Below are 20,555 nucleotides of genomic sequence, written 5' to 3' on the forward strand. Positions count from 1 at the left end.
TCCTTTGTGCTAGGTATGACTCCAACAAGCTGAGAGTTTTCTACCGGATTCCCATTGACTCAAGTTTTTCTAGGGCTCCTTGAAAATGCTGCCTTAATGTCAAGGGCAGTCACTCTCATCTCACCTCTGGAGTTCAGCTCTTTTGTCCATGTTTGAACCAAGGCTGTAATGAGGTCAGGAGCTGAGTGGCCCTGGCAGAACCCAAATTGGGCATCAGTGAGCAAGTTATTGCCAAGCAAGTGCCACTTAATAGCACTGTTGATGACCCTTTCCATTACTTTACTGGTGATCGAGAGTAGACTGATGGGGCGGTAATTGACCGAGTTTGATATTTCCTACTTTTTGTGTACAGGACATAGCCAGGTAGATGCTAGTGTTGTAGCTGTACTGGAACAGCTTGGCTAGGAGCACACGTCCTATTAGCACAAGCAAGCAACTGCAAAGGCTATGGGGCGTGACAATATTCTGGCAATAGCAATTACCAGAATATCATCAGGCCCCATAGCCTTTGCAGTTTTTTGATATCATGTGGAGTGAATCGAATTGGCTGAAGACTGGCATCTTGTGATGCTGGGGACCTCTGGAGGAGGCCGAGATGGATCATCCCACTTGGCACTTCTGGCTGAAGATTGTAGCAAATGCTTCAGCCTTACCTTTTGCATTGATGAGCTGGGCTCCTCCATCATTGAGGATGAGGATATTTGTGGAGCCACCTCCTCTTCGACCCATGAGTTGTTTAGCTGCCCACCACAATTCATGGCTGCAGAGCTTAGATCTGATCCGTTAGTTGTGGGATCACTTAGTTCTGTCTATCACTTGCTGCTTCTGCTGTTTGACACACAAGTAGCCCCTATGTTATAGCTTCACCAGGTTGACACCTCATTTTTAGGTATGCCTGATTGAACCAGGGTTGATACTAATGGTAGAGTGGGGAATATGCCAGGTTACAGATTGTGTTCAAGGTACAAAGTAAGACTATGCCAATATGTTTGCCATTGTCAGGTTTTTATTCAATAATCAAATCCCACCATCTGCCATGGCAGAATTCGAACCCAGGCCCCCTAGAGCATTACCCTGTGTCTCGGGATTACTAATCCAGCAACAATACCACTACACCATCATCTCTCCCATAAAAATAACGTTCGAGGAAGCCAACATTATTTGGAAATCAGAAAATGGGACTCGCTCTGTTGTTTTGAGACAGGCTTCACTTTATCTGTTTTATGTTTTTGTTATGTTTTTGTTTGGTCGCTCCTGCATCTTTTCCACTTTTATTTTCCGTGTTCTTGCTGTTAGCTCTTCACAATTCCTTCCAATTTTCCATTTCTACATATTTCTTCCTGTCCTGTGCCTCAGTTTGATTGTTCCAATCATTGATTGTCCTCCACCATTACAAACTATTCCAGTCTTCAGCACTGACTGTCATTTCGATTTCTTTACTCTGCTTAACAACAGTCAAATCCTGATAACATTCAGGACGGAATTCCTTTTGGATAGTTGCCACTACAGTTGTATATCTGCCAATCATGCCTGAATTATCTCTAGATTATAGTTGTATCAGTTTACGAGCATTTGAATTTATCTAATGAATCAATTTTATTGCAGCGTTTGGGTTCCTGCCACTAAACCCATGAATGGTCAACCCTAACAAAACTCTGAAACAACAGAAGGGCCAAGAGGCAAACTCAGTTCCTGATAATTCAATGAGTAAACACAACAACATTGATAGCTCTGACCCAAACAGACAAAATGGGTGAAACGTAATGTGGGATTCAGGACCCTGATGTAGGGACCAAATGGAGTCCTGAGCCCACTTTGTCAGCAGCAAGACCAGTGGCACAATCTTCCAGCAGGCAGACTCCTGATTGGCCACCTCCTCATTTGCCATCCTATTAAGAATAGTACTGATGGTAGGTGAGTCATTGTGCTTGCTGGCCTAATCAGAGAGCCCACAGCTCTGGAGCCTCCACACGGAGAAGGAGGCACTACTGAGGCAGTTCAGGGACTGGGAAACACCCTCACTGGTCAACACTTTGGGCTGTACTGAGACTCCCAAAGCTGGTATGGACAGTAGGATGGAGGGGAAGCCTCTCCGCCATGATTGCTGCTTTTCCTGCCTACAGCCCCGTGATTGGGGCATTGAGACTCTGGCTCCAATGGCCCCTCAGACTGCCTTTAGGAGGCCACCTCCAATGACTTGGCGACTGTCACACATGGCGAGGGTGTCACTCTGGCAATGCTGAAAATTGCTTCTAATTGGGGCATTAAGCAGGTTAATTAGCTGCCCACTCTTCCCAGCTCACCCTTAGAAAAGATTCCCGGCAGTAGGAATGTGTGGGAAACCGTCCCAACATGGCTCCCCCCTACTTTTCTGACCCACCCCCGCCTGCTCCCAGTCCACCTCCACGGGTTGAGAAAATCCACCCAATGATATGAACGGACACGGTGAGAAACTACCTGCATTCAGTGCATTCCCAGTTAAAAAGCAAGAACTGATTCAGAATAATGTATGGGATCTTTTACATCCATCCTAAGTAAGCAGACAGGGCCTTGGTTTAACATCTTATCTGAACAACGGCAACTCCAACAGTGCAGCACTCCCTAAATATTGCACAGAGTATCAAATTTGATTTTTTGTGCTCAAGCCCTAGGGTGGAACTTGAACCCAGAACCTTGTGACTCAGGAGAGAATGCTACCAACTGAACCACGGTTACCATCAATCTGTACTCCGGCTCCTCTGCAATAAAGGCCAACATTCCATTTCCCTTCTTAATTAATTGCTGTATCTGCAAACTAACTTCTTGTGATTCATGTACGAGGGACACATAGATCCCACTGCACCTGCAGCATTCTGCAATCCTGCTCCATTTAAAGACTATTCTGCTTTTCCATGCCACCAAACAAAGTGGGCAACCTTCAATTTTTCCACATTATACTCCATATACTAAATTCTTAACCTATCTGTATCTATTTGCTGACATTTTGGGCTGAATTTTAGGGTCCCCCGCTGACAGATTTGAAGACGGGGGCTTGTAAAATGCAGAACTTGCCTTGCCTGCCTCCGAACTGCCACTCCGACCTGTCCCCCATTTTACAGGAGAGCCCACTTGTTCTTGGCCTATTGAGGCCCTTATGTGGCCAATTAATGGGCATTAAGTGCCTCATCCTACCCCTGCCACAATTTTAGTCATAGAATGGAAAAACTCATGCCAAACAGGTAGCCCGGCAGCTTTACTGGGTGTGCTGGTGTTGGTAAGAGAGGATGGGGCCTTCGTTGGGGGTCCCCTGTGCCCATGCCACCCATTTAACCCTCACCCTCAGCCTCTCAAACCTGGCCCCCAACCCCTTCTCCCCCCACCCCCTTTGTTGGGTCCTGCCAGCCAGACCCCTCTGATACCCCAGACTTACTGGAAGTCTGGCTTCCATTAGCTCCTTTCCTTTGGGCATTGCCTGTAGTCTCAGCAGTGGCCAACTCTTGAACATGGTGCTGCTGGGGTCAGAGAGTTGATAGCCAATCAGATTGTTGGGATTTCCTCCTCAGTGATGGTGGAAGTCCCATCTCCTGTGAAATAAGGCTCCATGGAGTGTGATGTTGCTGGAGAGCAGCCAGAATCAGCCAGGATGCATTCCCTGCTGACTCTTCGGGTGATGGGGTGGAAAACCCTGGCATCCAAAAAAATCCTACCCTTTAAGACGTCCTCAAAACTCTCTTTCCTACCTATCTTCGTATCATAGCCGAGGCCCCAGCACTGATCCCTGGGGCGCTCCACTAGTTACAGTTTGCCAACCTGAAAATGACCCATTTATCACAACTCTCCATTTCTTGTTAGTTAGCCATTCCTCCATCCACGTGAATATATCACTCCCAGCACCATGAGCTCTTATCCTGTGTAGTAAACTTATATGTGGCAGCTTATTAAAAGACTTTTAGAAATCCAAATACATTACGTCTACTGGTTCCCCTTCATCCAACCTGCTGGTAACATCCTCATTTGTCAAACACCATTTCCCTTTCTCAAGCCCATGGTGACTACTTGATTGTACAAAGATTTTCTAAATGTCCTGTGACTATTTCCTTAATGCTGGATTCCAGCATTTCCCCAGTCACACAATAGGCCAACTGACGTATAGTTTCCCGCTTTTCATCTCCCTCCTTTCTTGAATTGAATTCTTGCCATTTAAAACCCCAGGGATTTTGCTTTTTGAAAATGTTTGGAAAGCAACCTCCTGTTGGACTGTTGCTTTTGTATTTAATTAGAGCTGAAGGACTTGTATTTTCTGGGATGCTTTTTTTGAATGATTATGGAAGGTCAAGAGAACAAAGGCTGGAAAATAGACAACCAAGGGGCTGTTCAGTGATTAGTGGTATTTATTTTTAAAATTTATTCAGTCATGGGATGTGGGCTTCACTGGCTGGGCCAGCATTTATTGCCCATCCCTAGTTGCCCTTGAGAAGGTGGTGGTGAGCTGCCTTCTTGAGCCGCTGCAGTCCATGTGGTGTAGGACATTGCTGTTAGGGAGGGAGCTTGACTCAGTGACAATGAAGGAAAGGTGATTTATTTCCAAGTCAGGATGGTGTCCAAATAAGGAATGCTAATTTTACTAAGATGAAATGCGATTTGGCCCAAGTGGACTGGAAGCAGCTACTTGCAGATAAAACTGTGTCTGAGCAGTGGGAGGTATTCAAGGAGGGAATAGCGAGAGTACAGGCCAAGTATGTTCCCGTAAAGACAAAGGGTGGGACCAAGACTGGAGAACCCTGGATGTCAAGGGACAAAAAGATTAGGATTAAGAAAAAAGAGGCTTATGGCAGATACCAAGGGCTCAATACGGCAGAGTCCTTAGAGGAGTATAAAAAGTGCAGAGGGGGACTTAAAAAGGAAATTAGGAAAGCTAAGAGATTGCATGAGAAAGCATTGGTGGGTATAATAAAGGAAAACCCAAAGGAGTTTTGAAAAATATATAAAGAGCAAGAGAATAACTAGGGAAAGAGTGGGGCCAATTAGGGACCATAGAGGGAACGTGTGTGTGGACCCGGAAGACGTGGGTACAGTCCTCAATGAATCCTTTATGTCAGTCTTCACAATGGAAAAGGACAATACAGAAATAGACATCAGGGTGGAGGACTGTGAAATATTAGAGGAAATTAACATAGAGAGAGAGGAGGTACTAGCGGGTTTAGTGGCCTTAAAAGTGGATAAATCCACAGGCCCAGATGAGATGTATCCCAGGCTGTTGAGGGAGGCAAGGGAAGAGATATCAGGGGCCTTGGCAGTAATTTTCAAATCCTCTCTGGCCACAGGTGAGGTGCCAGAGGACTGGAAAACTGCTAACGTTGTCCCATTATTAAAAAAAGGAGGAAGGGATAGACCAGAAAATTACAGGCCAGTCAGTCTAATCTTGGTTGTGGGGAAGTTACCAGAAAGAATTCTGAGTGACCGAATATATCTACACTTGGAGAGACACAGATTAATCAGGGATAGTCAGCATGGATTTGTTAAGGGAAAGTTGTGTTTGACAGAGTTGACCGAATTTTTTGAGGAGATAACCAGGATTGTTGATGAGGGTAATGCATTTGATGTGGTCTATATGGACTTTAGCAAGGCTTTTGATAAGGTCCCTCATGGCAGACTAGTCAAGAAAGTAAGAACCCATGGGATCCAAGGCAAAGTAACACGTTGGATCCAAAATTGGCTGAGAGGCAGGAAGCAGAAGGTGATGGTAGAGGGATGTTTCTGTGAATGGAAGTCTGTTTCCGGTGGGGTTCCACGGGGCTCGGTGCTGGGACCCTTGGTGCCTGTGGTGTACATAAATGATTTGGACTTAAATGTAGGGGGTATGATCAAGAAGTTTGCAGATGACACGAAAATCGGTAGGGTGGTAAATAGTGAGGAGGATAGCCGTAAACTGCAGGAGGATATCAATGGGCTGGTCAGGTGGGCAGAGCAGTGGCAAATGGAATTCAACCCAGAAAAGTGTGAGGTAATGCACTTGGGGAGGGCTAACAAGGCAAGGGATTACATTATGAATGGTAGGAACCTGGAGAGTACTGAAGATCAGAGGGTTCTTAATGTGCATATTCATATCCAATACCACCTAGAAGGACAAGGGCAGCAGGTAGATGGGAACACCACCACCTGGAAGTTCCCCTCCAAGTCACTCACCATCCTGACTTGGAAATATATCACCGTTCCTTCACTGTTGCTGGGTCAAAGTCCTGGTCGTCACTTCCGAACAGCACTGTGGGTATACCTACACCACATGGACTGCAGCGGTTCAAGAAGGCAGCTCACCACCACCTTCTCAAGGGCAACTAGGGATGGGCAATAAATGCTGGCCTAGCCAGTGAAGCCCACATCCCGTGAATGAATAAAAAATATATATATCCCTGAAGGTAGCAGGGCAGGTAGATAAGGTGGTTAAGAGGCATTTGGGGTACTTGCCTTTATTAGCCGAGGCATAGAATACAAGAGCAGGGACGTTATGCTGGAACTGTATAAAATGCTGGTTAGGCCACAGCTAGAGTACTGCGTGCAGTTCTGGTCACCACATTATAGGAAGGACGTGATTGCACTGGAGAGGGTGCAGAGGAGATTTACCAGGATGCTGCCTGGGCCGGAGGGTCTGAGCTATGAGGAAAGATTGGATAGGCTGGGGTTGTTTTCCTTGGAGCAGCGAAGGTTGAGAGGGGACCTGATAGAGGCGTATAAGATTATGAGGGGCATAGATAGAGTGGATAGGAAGGCACTTTTTCCATTAGTAGAGGGGTCAATATCCAGGTGGCATAGATTAAGGTAAGGGGTAGAAGGCTAAGAGGGGAGTTGAGGAGAAATCTTTTCATCCAGAGGATGGTGGGAGTCTGGAACTCACTGCCTGAATGGGTGGTTGAGTCAGAAACTCTCGTAACATTTAGGAAGCATTTAGATATTCACTTGCATTGCCACAGCCTCCAGGGCTATGGGCCAAGCGCTGGAAAATGGGATTAGTGTAGTCAGATTTTTGTTGACCAGCATGGACATGATAGGCCGAATGGCCTCCTTCTCTTCTGTAAACATCTAGGAGTCGATGAGTCTATGAGTGTGTGGCTTGAGGAACTTGCAGGTAGTGGGGTGTCTGTGCATCTGCTGCCCTTGTCCTTCTAGATGGTAGAGGTCGTGGGTATGGAAGGTGCTGTTAAATGCAAGGAATATAGTGGACACAGCAGATGAGCTGAGGGCACAAATGGACACTTTGAAATATGATTTAATTGTTATTAATCAAACATGGTTTAAAGAAGGGCAAGAATGGCAGCTCAACATTTCTGGTTACAGGGTTTTCAGACAAGATGGAGAAGAGGATAAAACTGAAAGGGGTGTTGTAATATTGGTTAAAGTTTACACAGAGACTTCCCATTTTAAATGTACAGATAGGAATTGATGATGGTAGAATAAAGGTAAGGACAGATGTATGACTTTAAATTTGGGGCTGAATTGTGTCTGCATCCACTGATCCAGATATCCCCAGCCAACTTCAACTGAAGATAACATTTGTCCATAACTCTTTGTGTATAAAGCCAAAGACCATTGACTAGTGGGGTCTGAAAAATGCTGGGTGAGTTGCAATATTCCATTTGAAGAGATGTTGTAACCTGTTGTCAGGCATGTGATTTCCACAGGAGAAGTATGTTGAACGTGTCTGCAATTTCCTGCAGTAGCAGTCACTCCTGTAGGTTGTGGGGTTTAAAGAACTGTCCTGTAATGTTGGCTCCAAGTATTCATACAGTATTTTGGCTTTCTGAAACAGCTTCATCTTCACAAACAGCACCTATTCCTTCATTTATATACATGCTCTTAATGTTCAAGCACTTTCCAGCTTCAACAAAGTGTGGAACGATGAACGTTTATTTCAAACCCCAGCAAGGCACATGCCCATGCATTATGCTCATTACACACTCTGCAGGGCCTCCACTAAATATCCCACCTGCCTTCATATGCAAGGCTAGCTGAAGTGTATTGACCATCTGTAAAATGTCTTGTGATTGAATTAATGTTGGCAGCTCAACCATGCAGCTGGACTTTGGTGTGGTGTTGGATGATCCCCCTGATCTATAGTTAATGGCCCCCATTCCACTGGAAGAGTTTGCAGCATTCAGCCCTTGCCAAACCTCTTGCACTCGGAGCCATTGCCAATTGCACCCATTCCCTCTGACCAGTTGCAGTTATGACCATTGGCTATTGACTGTGGATTCATTCAGTTTGGTTTTCTGCCCTTTGCTGGTTGGGTTTCACCTCTCAGCACCGACTGAATAGTGAACATGTGCAGAGCTTTTCTACAACAGGTGAACCCTGACATTGTGATGTTACACTGGCCATTAAAAGTAATGGAGGCTTCAACTCCTCCAAACTGACATCTTCAATAATGAGCAGAAAAACTTACTCCAATTAAAAAAAAATACACGCCATGTTCAGCCGAAGCAGGTGACATTAAAGAAGGATAGGTCCTGTCTATAGGTCAAAACTTAAATACTGAAACTTGAAGTTATTATAAATGATCAACATTTCATTTTATTTTGCATAACCTAGGTAAATAGTACATACATCTGTTACATTTGGATTGTAAACAACCTTTCTTGCTGCCTAACCTACTGGTGTAGAATTTAATCTGGGCCATTTTTGAGCCTAGACTCGGTGCAGCAAAAGCAGCACAACTGAAACCAAGAGGCTTGAGGCCAGTCCAAAATTGGACCTTGGGCTTCAAAAGCATTTTATGTCGGAACTGCTCATGCCTGTGGTGACCCCCCACCCCCTAGACAGCTTGGGCATTACTGTTCATGCAGCCTGGACAGTTAATCTCACTGGCAATGTCCCGGGAGAATAGTTGGAGCGGGTTTCCATGGGGCAGCTGATTGCAACAAGTTAGTCTGCCTGGTTCCATGAAAAGGTTTTAATAAATGACTTGCCTCCAGCTGTGAGCAACAGGGGCTACTGAACGTTCCAGGTCTGCTTCAAGGTTAGGTCCTAATTAACATGTGCTACTTGCTATGCCTCATAACTGGCTTCACCAGTGGGCTGAAGGTCAAGATTTGGGTCAGGCTGTCCCATGGTTCAGCAATGTGCCAATTTACACCCAAATACCAATTTTCACTCGATTGGCAGGATGTGCCGAGTGGAGTCCCACAGGGGTCAGCTGGGGCCTCAGCTTTTTACAATTTACTTCAGTGACTTAGATGAGGGGAGTGAAGTCATGCTAGCTAAATTTGCAGATGACACACAGATAGGTAGGAATGTATGTTGTGAAGAGGACATGAGGAGGTTGCAGATGGATAGAGATAGGTTGAGTGAGTGGGCAAAGATCCGGCAAATGGAATTTAATGCGGGAAAATGTGAAGTTGTTCACTTTGGCAGAAAGAAGAAAAAAGCAGAGTATTACTTAAATAGAGAACGGCTACATAATTCTGAGGTGCAGAGGGATCTAGGTGTTCTCGTGCATGAGTCACAAAAAGTTAGTATGCAGGTACAGCAAGTAATTAAGAAGCCTAATGGAATGCTATCCTTTATTACAAGAGGGATTGAACATATAAGTAAGGATGTTATGCTTCAGTTATACAGGGCATTGGTGAGACCGCACCTCGAATACTGTGTGCAGTTTTGGTCTCCTTATTTAAGGAAGGATGTAAATGCATTGGAGATGGGTTCAGAAGAGGTTTACTAGATTGATACCTGGAATGAGTGGGTTGTCTTATGAGGAAAGGTTGGACAGACTGGGCTTGTTTCCACTGGAGTTTAGAAGAGTGAGGGGTGATTTGATTGAAGTATACAAGATCCTGAACGGCCTTGACAAGGTGGATGTGGAAAGGATGTTTCCTCTTGTGAATGAGTCCAGAACTAGGGGGCACTGTTTTAAAATTAGGGGTTGCCCTTTTAGGACAGAGATGAGGAGAAATGTTTTCTCTCAGAGGGTTGTGCGACTTTGGAACTCTCTGCCTCAGGAGGTGGTGGGGGCGGGGTCAGTGAATATTTTTAAGGCAGAGGTAGATGGATTCTTCTTAGGCAAGGGGATCAAAGGTTATTGGGGTTAGATGGGAATGTGGAAATCGAAACACAAGAAATGATCTTATTGAATGGCGGAGCAGGTGCGAGGGGCTGAATGATCTATTCCTGTTCCTATTTCTTATGTTCTTATGTCCGTGAAATGCCACTCAAGAATTCTTGATAACAAAGAGAAATTAACAGAACTCACCATTGTAGCTTTTTCTTTTGCAGTCTCCAGTAGATCAGATGCTTTTAACTGTTCATTCTGTACCTTCATCGCTTCAGAGGGCAGTTTTGGAAGGTCAGTATCATATGGAGCTTCTTCAGGTTTCACTATCTTTACTTCAGTTGGGTCTTTCTTGACTATTGGCTCCATATCTTTTGCTGCACTAGTTGCTTCTGCTTGTTTATCAGCAGCTTTTTTTTCCACTGATGCAGAAAGAAACTTCTTGTCCTCAACTGCTGGAGGCTTCTCTGTTATGGCTTCTTTTGTGATGCTTAATTCCTGATCCAAAGGTTTCTCCTGTTTGAGCACAGGTGGGGTTTCTATTGCTTTGGCGGGAAGCTGAGCTCCCTTTTCTTTCTTTTCTGCTTCTTTTGAAGCTGTTGTCAGGGGACTTGCCTTTTGTTGCTGTGTTTCTTTTGGCTTCGGGATAGTAGGTTGTTCTGCTGAAGGTTTTGAAGGACCAGCAGAAGGTGGACCTTTCTGAGATGGTTGTTTGGGCCCAGGCTGAGCAGGAGGAGTTTGTTTCGGTTTTGATGGGGTTGGAAGGGAAAGTGGCATTTTGCCAAGGTCGCCCAGTTGTCCACTCAGAGCTCTTGTTGTTTGACAGGTCAAGCAGAGCCATTCCTGGACCTAGAACACATAAACACTGTTTAAATAAAAACATCCATTTTGTTTTTATCGATCCAGTTACTGGTCAATTTTTAAATTAATTTATAGCTAAGAACACCTAATGAAAATTAATAGTTATCATTTCCATCTTAGTTTAATCATATTCGAGTCCACCAATAAAAATTAGGCAAATACATTCTTGATGGATTCATGAAGTGAATTTCCTTTACCAACAATAGGATGGAAATGTTGCCACGGCAAAATATTCCACTTTCAAAAGTAGCAATAACCAGAAAACTGCTGTTGACTTTTAAACATTTCTTATACAGTTATTTCTTATACAGCTAATAATATTCAGAAGAAGCAGAAATAGTTCCAATATTGTATTACATTATTTAATAAAAAGAGACATTTTGAGAACACCCATTGTAGTGGTCATCAACATAAGGAAGTAACTGAACATTGTGTAACTTGACGTGTCAGTTAATGCTGTTGAGGATGGGATACGTAGTGAAAATGTTAGGCTGCTTTTCCCAGTGAATGAAGTAATTGGAAACTTGTACCAGCCAGGAAATTACTGCTTGGGATATTACTGTATAACATGTGCATAACATTTCACTGCTTGCTATTTTAATTGAGGTGCTGGCACATTTAAATTAAAATGTAACATAGGAAACAAAGAAATATCATGTTTATGCATTAAGTCCCAGCTTTTCCAGTTGGTGTTATTTCATCATCGTCAGTTACCCACTAATTTTAATGTGTTTGTGTGCAAAGATTACAAGCAGTAATTTCTAGACAATGAGCTTCATGCTGTAAAGCTTCGGCACTAGTTAGCACCTTCTCCCTCAGAGCCATATTACATTGCTCTCAGTGAGATGCTATTTTTTTTGAGTGACAGCATTAGCTGGAGAGCGCAGTTCAGTTGTGTGCAAGTGAGGAATGCTGTTCAATTCCGTCTATCCGAGGAGCTGATCTTACTTTCAAGTGGAAGGTAAACGTTTCCTGAAAGACAGGAGGAAAGGAAAGGAAAGGAAGGTGGGGGCCACAGGCTGGGGGGATGGGGGGGTTAACTCTGTTAATAAAGGATAACAACAGTGCAATATTGTGAAATAATCTCGGTTCAGATGATCAAGATGTAGAATCAGTTTGGGTGGGAATAAGAAATAGCATGGGGGTAAGTCACTGGTGGGAGCAGTTAAGCCCTCTGATAGTAGCTATCTGTGGGACAGAGTACATATCAAAACTAATGGGGGCTTGCAAGGAAGGTACTGCAATAGTCATGGGTGACTTTAATTTTCACATTGATTGGGCAAATCAAATTGGCAAAGGTGGCCTGGAGGATGAGTTCATGGAGTGTATTTGGGACAGTTTCTTAGAACAATACCTTCTGGAATCTATAAGGGAACAGGTTATTTTGTAGTTGGTAATATGTAAGGAGACAAAATTAATTAAAGACCTCAAAGTTAAGGGTCCTCAAGGCAAGAGTGATCATAACATGCTGAATTTCACACTCAGTTTGAGAGTGAGAAATGTGAATCCATAACTAGTGTCTTTAACTTAAGTAAAGGCAATTACAAGGGTATGAAGGCAGGGTTTGCTAAAGTAGACTGTGTAAATAAGTATAAAGGGAAGATGATAGAGAAGCAATGGTAGGTAGTTAAGGACATATTTCACAATTTCAAAGGTAGATTCCATTGAGAAGGAAAGACTGTGGGAAGGATGTACCACCCATGGCTAACGAAGAACATTAAGGTTGGTATAAATTGAAAGAAGAGGCGTACGATGCTGTAAAGGTTAGTGGTAGGCCAAAAAATTGGGAAAGTTTTAGAAGCCGGCAAAGGATGACTAAAAAAATAAGGAGCGGGAAATTGGAGGATGAGAGAAAACTAACAGGAAATATAAAAATAGACAGTAAAAACTTCTACAAGTATATAAAAGGAAAAGAATAGCTAAAGTGAGCATTAACCCTTTAGAGGATGAGACTGGGGAATTAACCATGGGAAACAAGGACATGACAGAGACTTTGAACAAGTATTTTGTATCTGTCTTCACAATAGAAGAGACAGAAACCATGCCAAGAGTAGTGGAAAATCAAGAGGCAAAATGGAGGGAGGAACATAAAACAATCACGATCACTAGAGAAAAAGTAATGGATAAACTAAAAAAACTTAAGGCTGACAAGTCGCTTGGCCGTGATGGCTTGCATCCTAGGGTCTTAATAGAAGTGGCTGCAGAGATAGTGGATGCATTGGTTGTAATCTTCCAAAATTCCCCAGATTCTGGAAATTTCCCAGCAAATTGGAAAACCCCAAATGTAACACCTCACTTCAACAAGGAAGAAAACAGAAAGCAGGAAACAATAGGCCACAGACCAATGTCCATCACTGGGAAAATGCTAGAATCCCTGATTAAAGTGGTAGTAGCAGGATGTTTAGAAAATTATAACACTATCAGGAAGAATCGACATGGGGCACAATTTTACATCCCGCAGGTGGGCGCATGACTGACCCGATCGGACGTAAAATCACGCGAGATGACGTCAGACAAGTGTCCTGACGACATCGTTCACTCGGTGATATTTCACTCGGCAGGCGCATGCAAAAGCCAGATGTGCGCCCGCCGACAATTAAGCCCATTAACGGTACAATTGTCTGTGACTTTTCTTGGCCTGGTTGGTGGACGGGCGAATCGGCCAGGCGGCCTTCACATTTTTCAGGAAACCTCATCCAAGGGCGGGATGAAATCTCTGTTAGGAAATAAAATAAAAAGAAATATCTGGGGACAGCATTTTTATGAGGTATGCTTTTGGGTGTTTGATCGTGATGCACGGACATTTTTTGCAGCATTTTAGTGCTTCGTTTCATTATTTGCAGGTCTGCAGCTCCCTGAGGCAGCCGTCTGCCTTCAGGGTGCTCTCTCGTAGCGCTCACCCACACCCACCAGTGACATCATCGCCCGCCCTCTTCCCACCCCCACCCCGGCAGCGCTGAGCTTTTTAGTACATGTTTCATGCCGGCTGGCCAATTAATGGCTAGCCAGCATGAAATCGCGGCCGGGGGCCGACCGTGGTCAGGGGCCTGTTTCCTGGCCAGTACCGAGCCCGATGATCACGCACGCCCGATGAAGGAAAAGTTCAGGCCTTGGTTTTGTGAAAGGAAAATCATGTTTGGCAAATTTATTAGAGTTCTTTGTGGATGTAACAATCAGGATGGATAAATGGAAATAAAGTAATTAGGAAGGCAAATGGGATGTTGGTCTTTACTAGGGAAGTCTTGCTACAACTGTACAGGGCATTGGTGAGACCACAGCTAGAGTACTGTGTACAGTTTCGATCTCCTTACTTAAGGAGGGACATATTTGCATTGGAAGTAGTTCAGGGAAGTTTCACTTGGCTGATTCCTGGGATGAGGGGTTTGCCTAACGAGGAAGGGTCGAATAGGGTGGGCCTATGCTCATTGAAGGTTAGAAGAATGAGAGGTGATCTTATTGAAACATAGAAGATTCTGAGGGGGTTTGACAGGGTAGATCCTGACAGGATGTTTCCTCATGTGGGGTAATCTAAAACAAGTGGACACAGTTTCAAAATAAGGGGTCTCTCATTTAAGCTGGAGATGAGGAAGAATTTCTTCTCTCAGAGTTGTCAGTGTTTAGAATTCTCTTACCCAGGGAGCAGTGAAGGCCGGGTAATTGAATATACTCAAGGCTGAGGTGGACAGATTCTTTATTGACAGGTGAGTTGAGGGTTCTGGGGAACAGGCAGTAAAGTGGAGTTAAGGTCACAATCAGATCAGCCATGACACTATAGAATGGCAGAGCAGGCTAGAAGGGCTGAATGGCCTTCTCCTGCTTCGATTTCTTATGTTCTTATGTACAGAGATAGCACTGGCCATGGACCGTTGTCAGGTGCCTCCAAAGTTCAAGCTAAGATTTGTGTTGACTGGGGCCTGGGGTTAAGTTTGCCCCTTATTTTCATAGACTTGTTGCCAGAAAGCCCAAGTAATTTTGGGGAATTATATGAGTGCGACTAATTCATGCGTGGACTCCAAAACAAATTCAAAATGTGCATTTCTATTGGGAGATCAAATTCTCAAAATTCAAAAGTGGTTGATTTGCTTGATTGATTGAGCGATTGATGGGATATTATGTTGTAAGAACAGTTAATTACCCAGGCTACAGCTGAAAAACTCTTTACTGTTGTTTTGTTTGCCCTTCAGTCCCACATTCCTAATCTATGGGCACCCGGTGTGGTGGGGGGGAGCCGGGAGGGAGGTGGGTCTCCTCATGAACCTGCTCCTGGGCCTGTCCAAGTTGGCCATTAATAGGTCCAGGCAGTAGGCAAATAAGGGGGTCGTCCAGCCCCTCTTCCGTGGCTATGTTCATGGCTGGGTGTCCTAGGAAAGGGAGTACATGTTGTCCACTGGCACCATCGAGGCCTCCTGTGGGGTGTTTTGCTGAGCCTCTTAATCACATTTTGGTTTGAGGTTCTTAAGTTTCCTTTAAATTTTGTCTTTGTTTTTGCTGTTTCCCTTTAAGAGGCTGCTTTTTAATTTGTCTCTGATTTTTTCAATTTAGTTTAATTGGTTTTGACTTTAAAGAGTTACAGCTGCACAAACAAATGTGCATGACCAACTATTTGGTATTCACCTGTTTGCCTTCATCGGGTGGTATGTTTGAAGAAATAGTCAGTATTGTTATATAACAAATGGTTACAGCCAGTCACTGAAATACTGTTTTGTCAGTTGTCTGTAAATTCTAACTCTGAAACAAACATCAGTTGAAATGTCAGCTATTTACTGAAACACTCTGAAACCAATCCAAAGGAGAATCTCTGTTTCACAAGAGCTGGTAAATTGCACATTGTGATTGAGGATGCAGTCAACACTAAGACCACAAAGGTTGTGAGAGGTCACAGTCAGGAATAATTTCTTCCATCAGAGGAATAAGTGGTTGGGATTTGCAGCTCTCAGTCATGTATCTCACATTAACTGCTCTGCATCAACTTATTTTCAAAAGGCCATCTCCGATATTTAAGAGACCTATAGAAAATATTTGAAATAAATATTTAACACATTACAAAATAGTTCACATCAGATTTTTGAGTTGTATTTTATCTTTGGTAATTGTTGGGATAACTTGTGCATCACCTATTCCCTTAAATATGAATGTTAGTTGATTTAGTTTGGTCTATGTTTTCTATTTGGCTGTTCAAAGTGAGCATGGTGGATTCCATCAAGTTGATTATGCCTAGTAATCTCCCTTTAAAACAAAAACAAAAATAAAAATACCTGGAAAAGGAGAGGAACACAGTTAACGTTTCGAGTCTGTATGACTCTTCAACAGAACTAAGGAAAAATAGAAAAGAGGTGAAATATAAGCTGGTTTAAGATGGGGGGGGAGGCGGGGTGGGACAGGTAGAGCTGGATAGAGGGCCAGCGATAGGTGCAGATTGCCAAAAGATGTCACAGACAAAAGGACAAAGAGGTGTTGAAGGTGGTGATATTATCTAAGGAATGTGCTAATAGGTGACATTAAGGGTAGAAAGCAGGACGAGCAAGGTACAGATGGCCCTTTAAAGTTCAGCTGCTGTGCATGACCCGTTTTTTCAGTGCACAGTCCCTTTTTTTTTTAAACACAGCCACTGCACACGCAGTAATATTCAGAGATCACAGCCAAACACCCATCCACAAATAAATTTAAGTTGGAATAATCTGGAACGATTGAAATATTTTGAATCACTGCAAAATTAAGAAATGTGTAAATTGTTGCACCGCTATAAAATGAAGCTGTGTGACAGTGCTGCCTTATTAAATTGTGTGACAATCTCACCTTCAGCCTTCCTCCTCTCAAATATCAAAAATTCAACCACGGTATTCTCCGTCATTGTGAGAAACATGGCTGGTTTTGTATTGAAAGAAAGAGGCTTTGAGGAAAAGATCTTTTGATGTGTAATATGTTCAATCTTTACAATCTGGAATGTGGAGTTCCAATGTCCCATAATTCTCTTATTTTTCATTCATAATTCATCTATCTTTATGTGGGATAAACCCAGCTGTCAGAATGGATCTGTGCACAACCTTGTCATTTGAAAGAAGCCACTTCAATCAGAAATAGCTAATTGTTTTAACTTGTCAGACAAATGAGAAACACCATCTAAGCAGATAACAGAGGTTGGATTTCACAGAATCACAGATTGTTACAGCGCAGAAGGAGGCCATTCAGCCTGCCAAATCTGAACTCGCTCTCCCAATAAACATTCACTTAGTGCCTTTCCCCTGCCATTTCTCTGTAACCCTGCACAGTCTTCCTTTGTAGATAACAATCCAATGCCCTCTTGAATACCTGGATTGATCCTGCTTCCACCACATTCAGGCAGCGCCTTCCAGATCCTAACCACTTGCTGTGTAAAAAAGTTTTTCTTCAAGTCTCCATTATTTCTTTGGCCAATTACTTTAAATCTGCACCCTCTGGTTCTTGATCCTTTCATGCATGGGAACAGTTTCTCCCTATCTACTCTGTCCAGGCCCCTCATGATTTTGAATACTTTTATCAAATCTCCTCTCAGCCTTCTCTTCTCCAAGAAAGACAGTCCCAACCTCTCCAATCTATCTTCATAACTGAAGTTCCTCATCCCTGGAACAATTCTCATGAATTTTTTCTGCACTCTCTTTAATGCCTTCCCATCTTCCCTAAAGTGTGGAGCCCAGAACTGGAGACAAGACTCCAGCTGAGGCTGAATCAGCGTTTAACATAACGTCCCTGCTCTTGTATTCAATGCTCCTATTAAAAAAGCCCAGGATAATATATGCTTTATTAACTGCCCTCTCAACCTGTCCTGCCACCTTCAATGACTTACGCACATATCCACCCACATCCCTTTGCTCCTGCACCCCCTTTAGAATTATACACTTTGTTCTATATTGTCTCTCTGCATTCTTCCTACCAAAATGGAGCACTTCACACCACTCTGTTTTGAATTACATCTACCACTTGTCTGCCTATGCCACCAAATTATCTATGCCCTTTTAAAGTTTCACACTATTCTTCTCACAGTTCACAATGCTTCCAAGTTTCATATCATCCACAAGTTTTGAAATTATACCCTGTACACCAAGGTCTATGTCTTAAATATATATCAGGAAGAGCAAGGGTCCCAACACTGATCCCTGGGGTGTCAAGTTCCAATAGCTGTTTGAGCTTTACTCTAGTGACATAAAACTCTCCAGTTTGTCTCAGCCGTTTTCCCTTTATATACAAAACCAGTGAAGTACATGGCTTGTTAACTTACAATTACCTACTTAAACACTCCTTGACAGTTAACTGGTTCCTTCCCTGACATGGGCAACTCCACTACAAACCTTCCTTCAGTATGAAAAACATCCATTAACCACTACTCTCTGTTTCCTGTCACTCAACCTACTTTGTATCCATGTTGCTGCTGTCCCTTTTATTCCAAGATCTATAACTTTGCTGTTGTGTGGCACTGTATTAAATGCTGTTTGGAAGTCTATGTACAGCACATCAATAGCATCACCCATATCAACCATTTCTGTTAACTCTTCAAAAAGTTCCAGTAAGTTAGTAAAACACAGTTTACCCTTAACAAACCTGTGCTGGCTTTTCTTAATTAACCTGCATTTCTTTAAGTGACATAATTTTGCTGTGAATTATTGTTTCTAGAAGCTACACCAGTGAAGTTAAACTGTCTGGGCTGTATTTTGACTCTGGACCCCATGACGTATTATAGCATCAGGTCAAACATGGGCAAGGAAACCTCCTGCTGATTCCCACGTACTGCCCTCTCTCAGCTGATGAATCAGTGCTCCTCCTTGTTGAACACCACTTGGAGGAAGCATTGAGGGTGGCAAGGGCGCAGAATGTACTCTGGGTGGGGGACTTCAATGTCCATCACCAAGAGTGGCTCGGTAGCACCACTACTGACTGAGCTGGCCGAGTCCTAATTGACATAGCTGGTAAACTGGTTCTGTGGCAGTTGGTGAGGGGAAGACATTCTTGACATCATCCTCACAAACCTGTCTGCTGCAGATGCATCTGTTCATGACAGTATCAGTAGGAGTGATCACTGCACAGTAATTGTGGAAATGAGGTCCCGCCATCACATTAAGAATACCCTCCATTGTGTTGTGCTACCACCATGCTAAATGGGATAGATTTCGAACAGATCCAACAACTCAAGACCGAGCATCCATAAGGTGCTGTGGGCCATCAACAACAGCAGAATTGTACTCGAACACAATCTGTAACCTCATGGCCCAACATATCCCCCACTCTACCATTACCATCAAGCCAGAGGATCAACACTGGTTCAATGAAGAGTTCAGGAGGGCATGCCAGGAGCAGCACCAGGCATACCTAAAAAAAAATGAGTGTCAACCTGGTGAAGATGTAACACAGGACTACTTGTGTGGCAAACAGCATAAGCAGCAAGTGATAGACAGAGCTAAGCGATTCCACAACCCAAAGGATCAGATCTAAGCCCTACAGTCGTGAATAGTGGTGGACAATTAAACAACTCACTGGGGGAAAAGGATCCAGAAATATCCCCATCCTCAATGATGGAGGAGCCCAGCACATCAGTGCAAAAGCTAAGGCTGAAGCATTTGCTATAATCTTCAGCCAGAAGGGCCGAGTGAATGATCCATTCCAGCCTCCTCCGGAGGTCCCCAGCATTACAGATGCCAGTTTTAGCTAATTAAATTCACTCCACGTGATAGCAAGAAACGACTAAAGGCTCTGGATACTGCAAAGGCTATGGGCCCTGACAATAATCCAGCAATAGTACTGAAGACTTATGCTCCAGAACCTGTCGTGCCCCTAGCCAAGCTGTTCCAGTACAGCTACAACACTGGCATCTACCCAGCAATGTGGAAAATTGCCCAGGTGTGTCCTGTACAAAAAAAGCAGGACAAATCCAACCCGGCCAATTACTGCCCCATCAGTCTACTCTCGATCATCACTGATGCCCAGCTTGGGTTCTGCCAGGACTACTCAGCTCCTGATCTCATTACAGCTTTGGTTCAAACATGGACAAAAGAGCTGAACTCCCGAGATGAGGTGTGAGTAACTGCCTTTGACATCAAGGCAGCATTTGACCGTGTGGCATCAAGGAGACCAAGCAAAACTGGAGTCAATGGGAATCGGGGGAAATCTTTCCGCTGGTTGGAGTTATACCTAACACAAAGGAAGGTGGTTGTGTTTGTTGGAGGTCACTCACCTCAGCTCCAGGACATCACTGCAGGAGTTCCTCAGGGTAGTCTCCAAGACCCAAACATCTTCAGCTGCTTCATCAATGACCTTCTTTCCATCATAAGGTCAGAAGTGGGGACGTTCGCTGATGATTGCACAATGTTCAGCACCATTCACGACTCCTCAGGTACTGAAGCAGTTCATGTCCAAATGCAGCAAGACCTGGACTATATCCAGGCTTGGGCTGACAAGTGGCAAGTAACACTCGCCCACACAAGTGCCAGGCAATGACCATCTCCAAAAAGAAAGAATCTAACCATCGCCCCTTGACATTCAATGGCATTACCATCACTGAATCCCCCACTATCAACATCCTGGGGGTTACCATTGACCAGAAACTGAACTGGACTAGCCATATAAATACTGTGGCTACAAGAGCAGGTCGGAGGCTAAGAATCGTGCAACGAGTAACTCACCTCCTGACTCCTCAAATCCTGTCCAC

The 20,555-nt window shown here is 43.8% G+C and overlaps 1 protein-coding gene across 1 annotated transcript in view; it reads right to left on the reverse strand.

The window, feature by feature from the left end:
* pcloa (piccolo presynaptic cytomatrix protein a) overlaps positions 1–20,555 on the reverse strand; it is a 755,467-nt gene that overhangs the window by 421,405 nt on the left and 313,507 nt on the right. The window contains exon 4 of the mRNA XM_078553074.1: positions 10,220–10,867. Within this exon, the coding sequence (XP_078409200.1) occupies positions 10,220–10,867 (648 nt within the window). The remainder of the gene's footprint in view (positions 1–10,219; positions 10,868–20,555) is intronic.

Source organism: Cetorhinus maximus, chromosome 12, assembly GCF_964194155.1.
Source record: "Cetorhinus maximus chromosome 12, sCetMax3.hap1.1, whole genome shotgun sequence".
Lineage (NCBI taxonomy): Eukaryota > Metazoa > Chordata > Chondrichthyes > Lamniformes > Cetorhinidae > Cetorhinus > Cetorhinus maximus.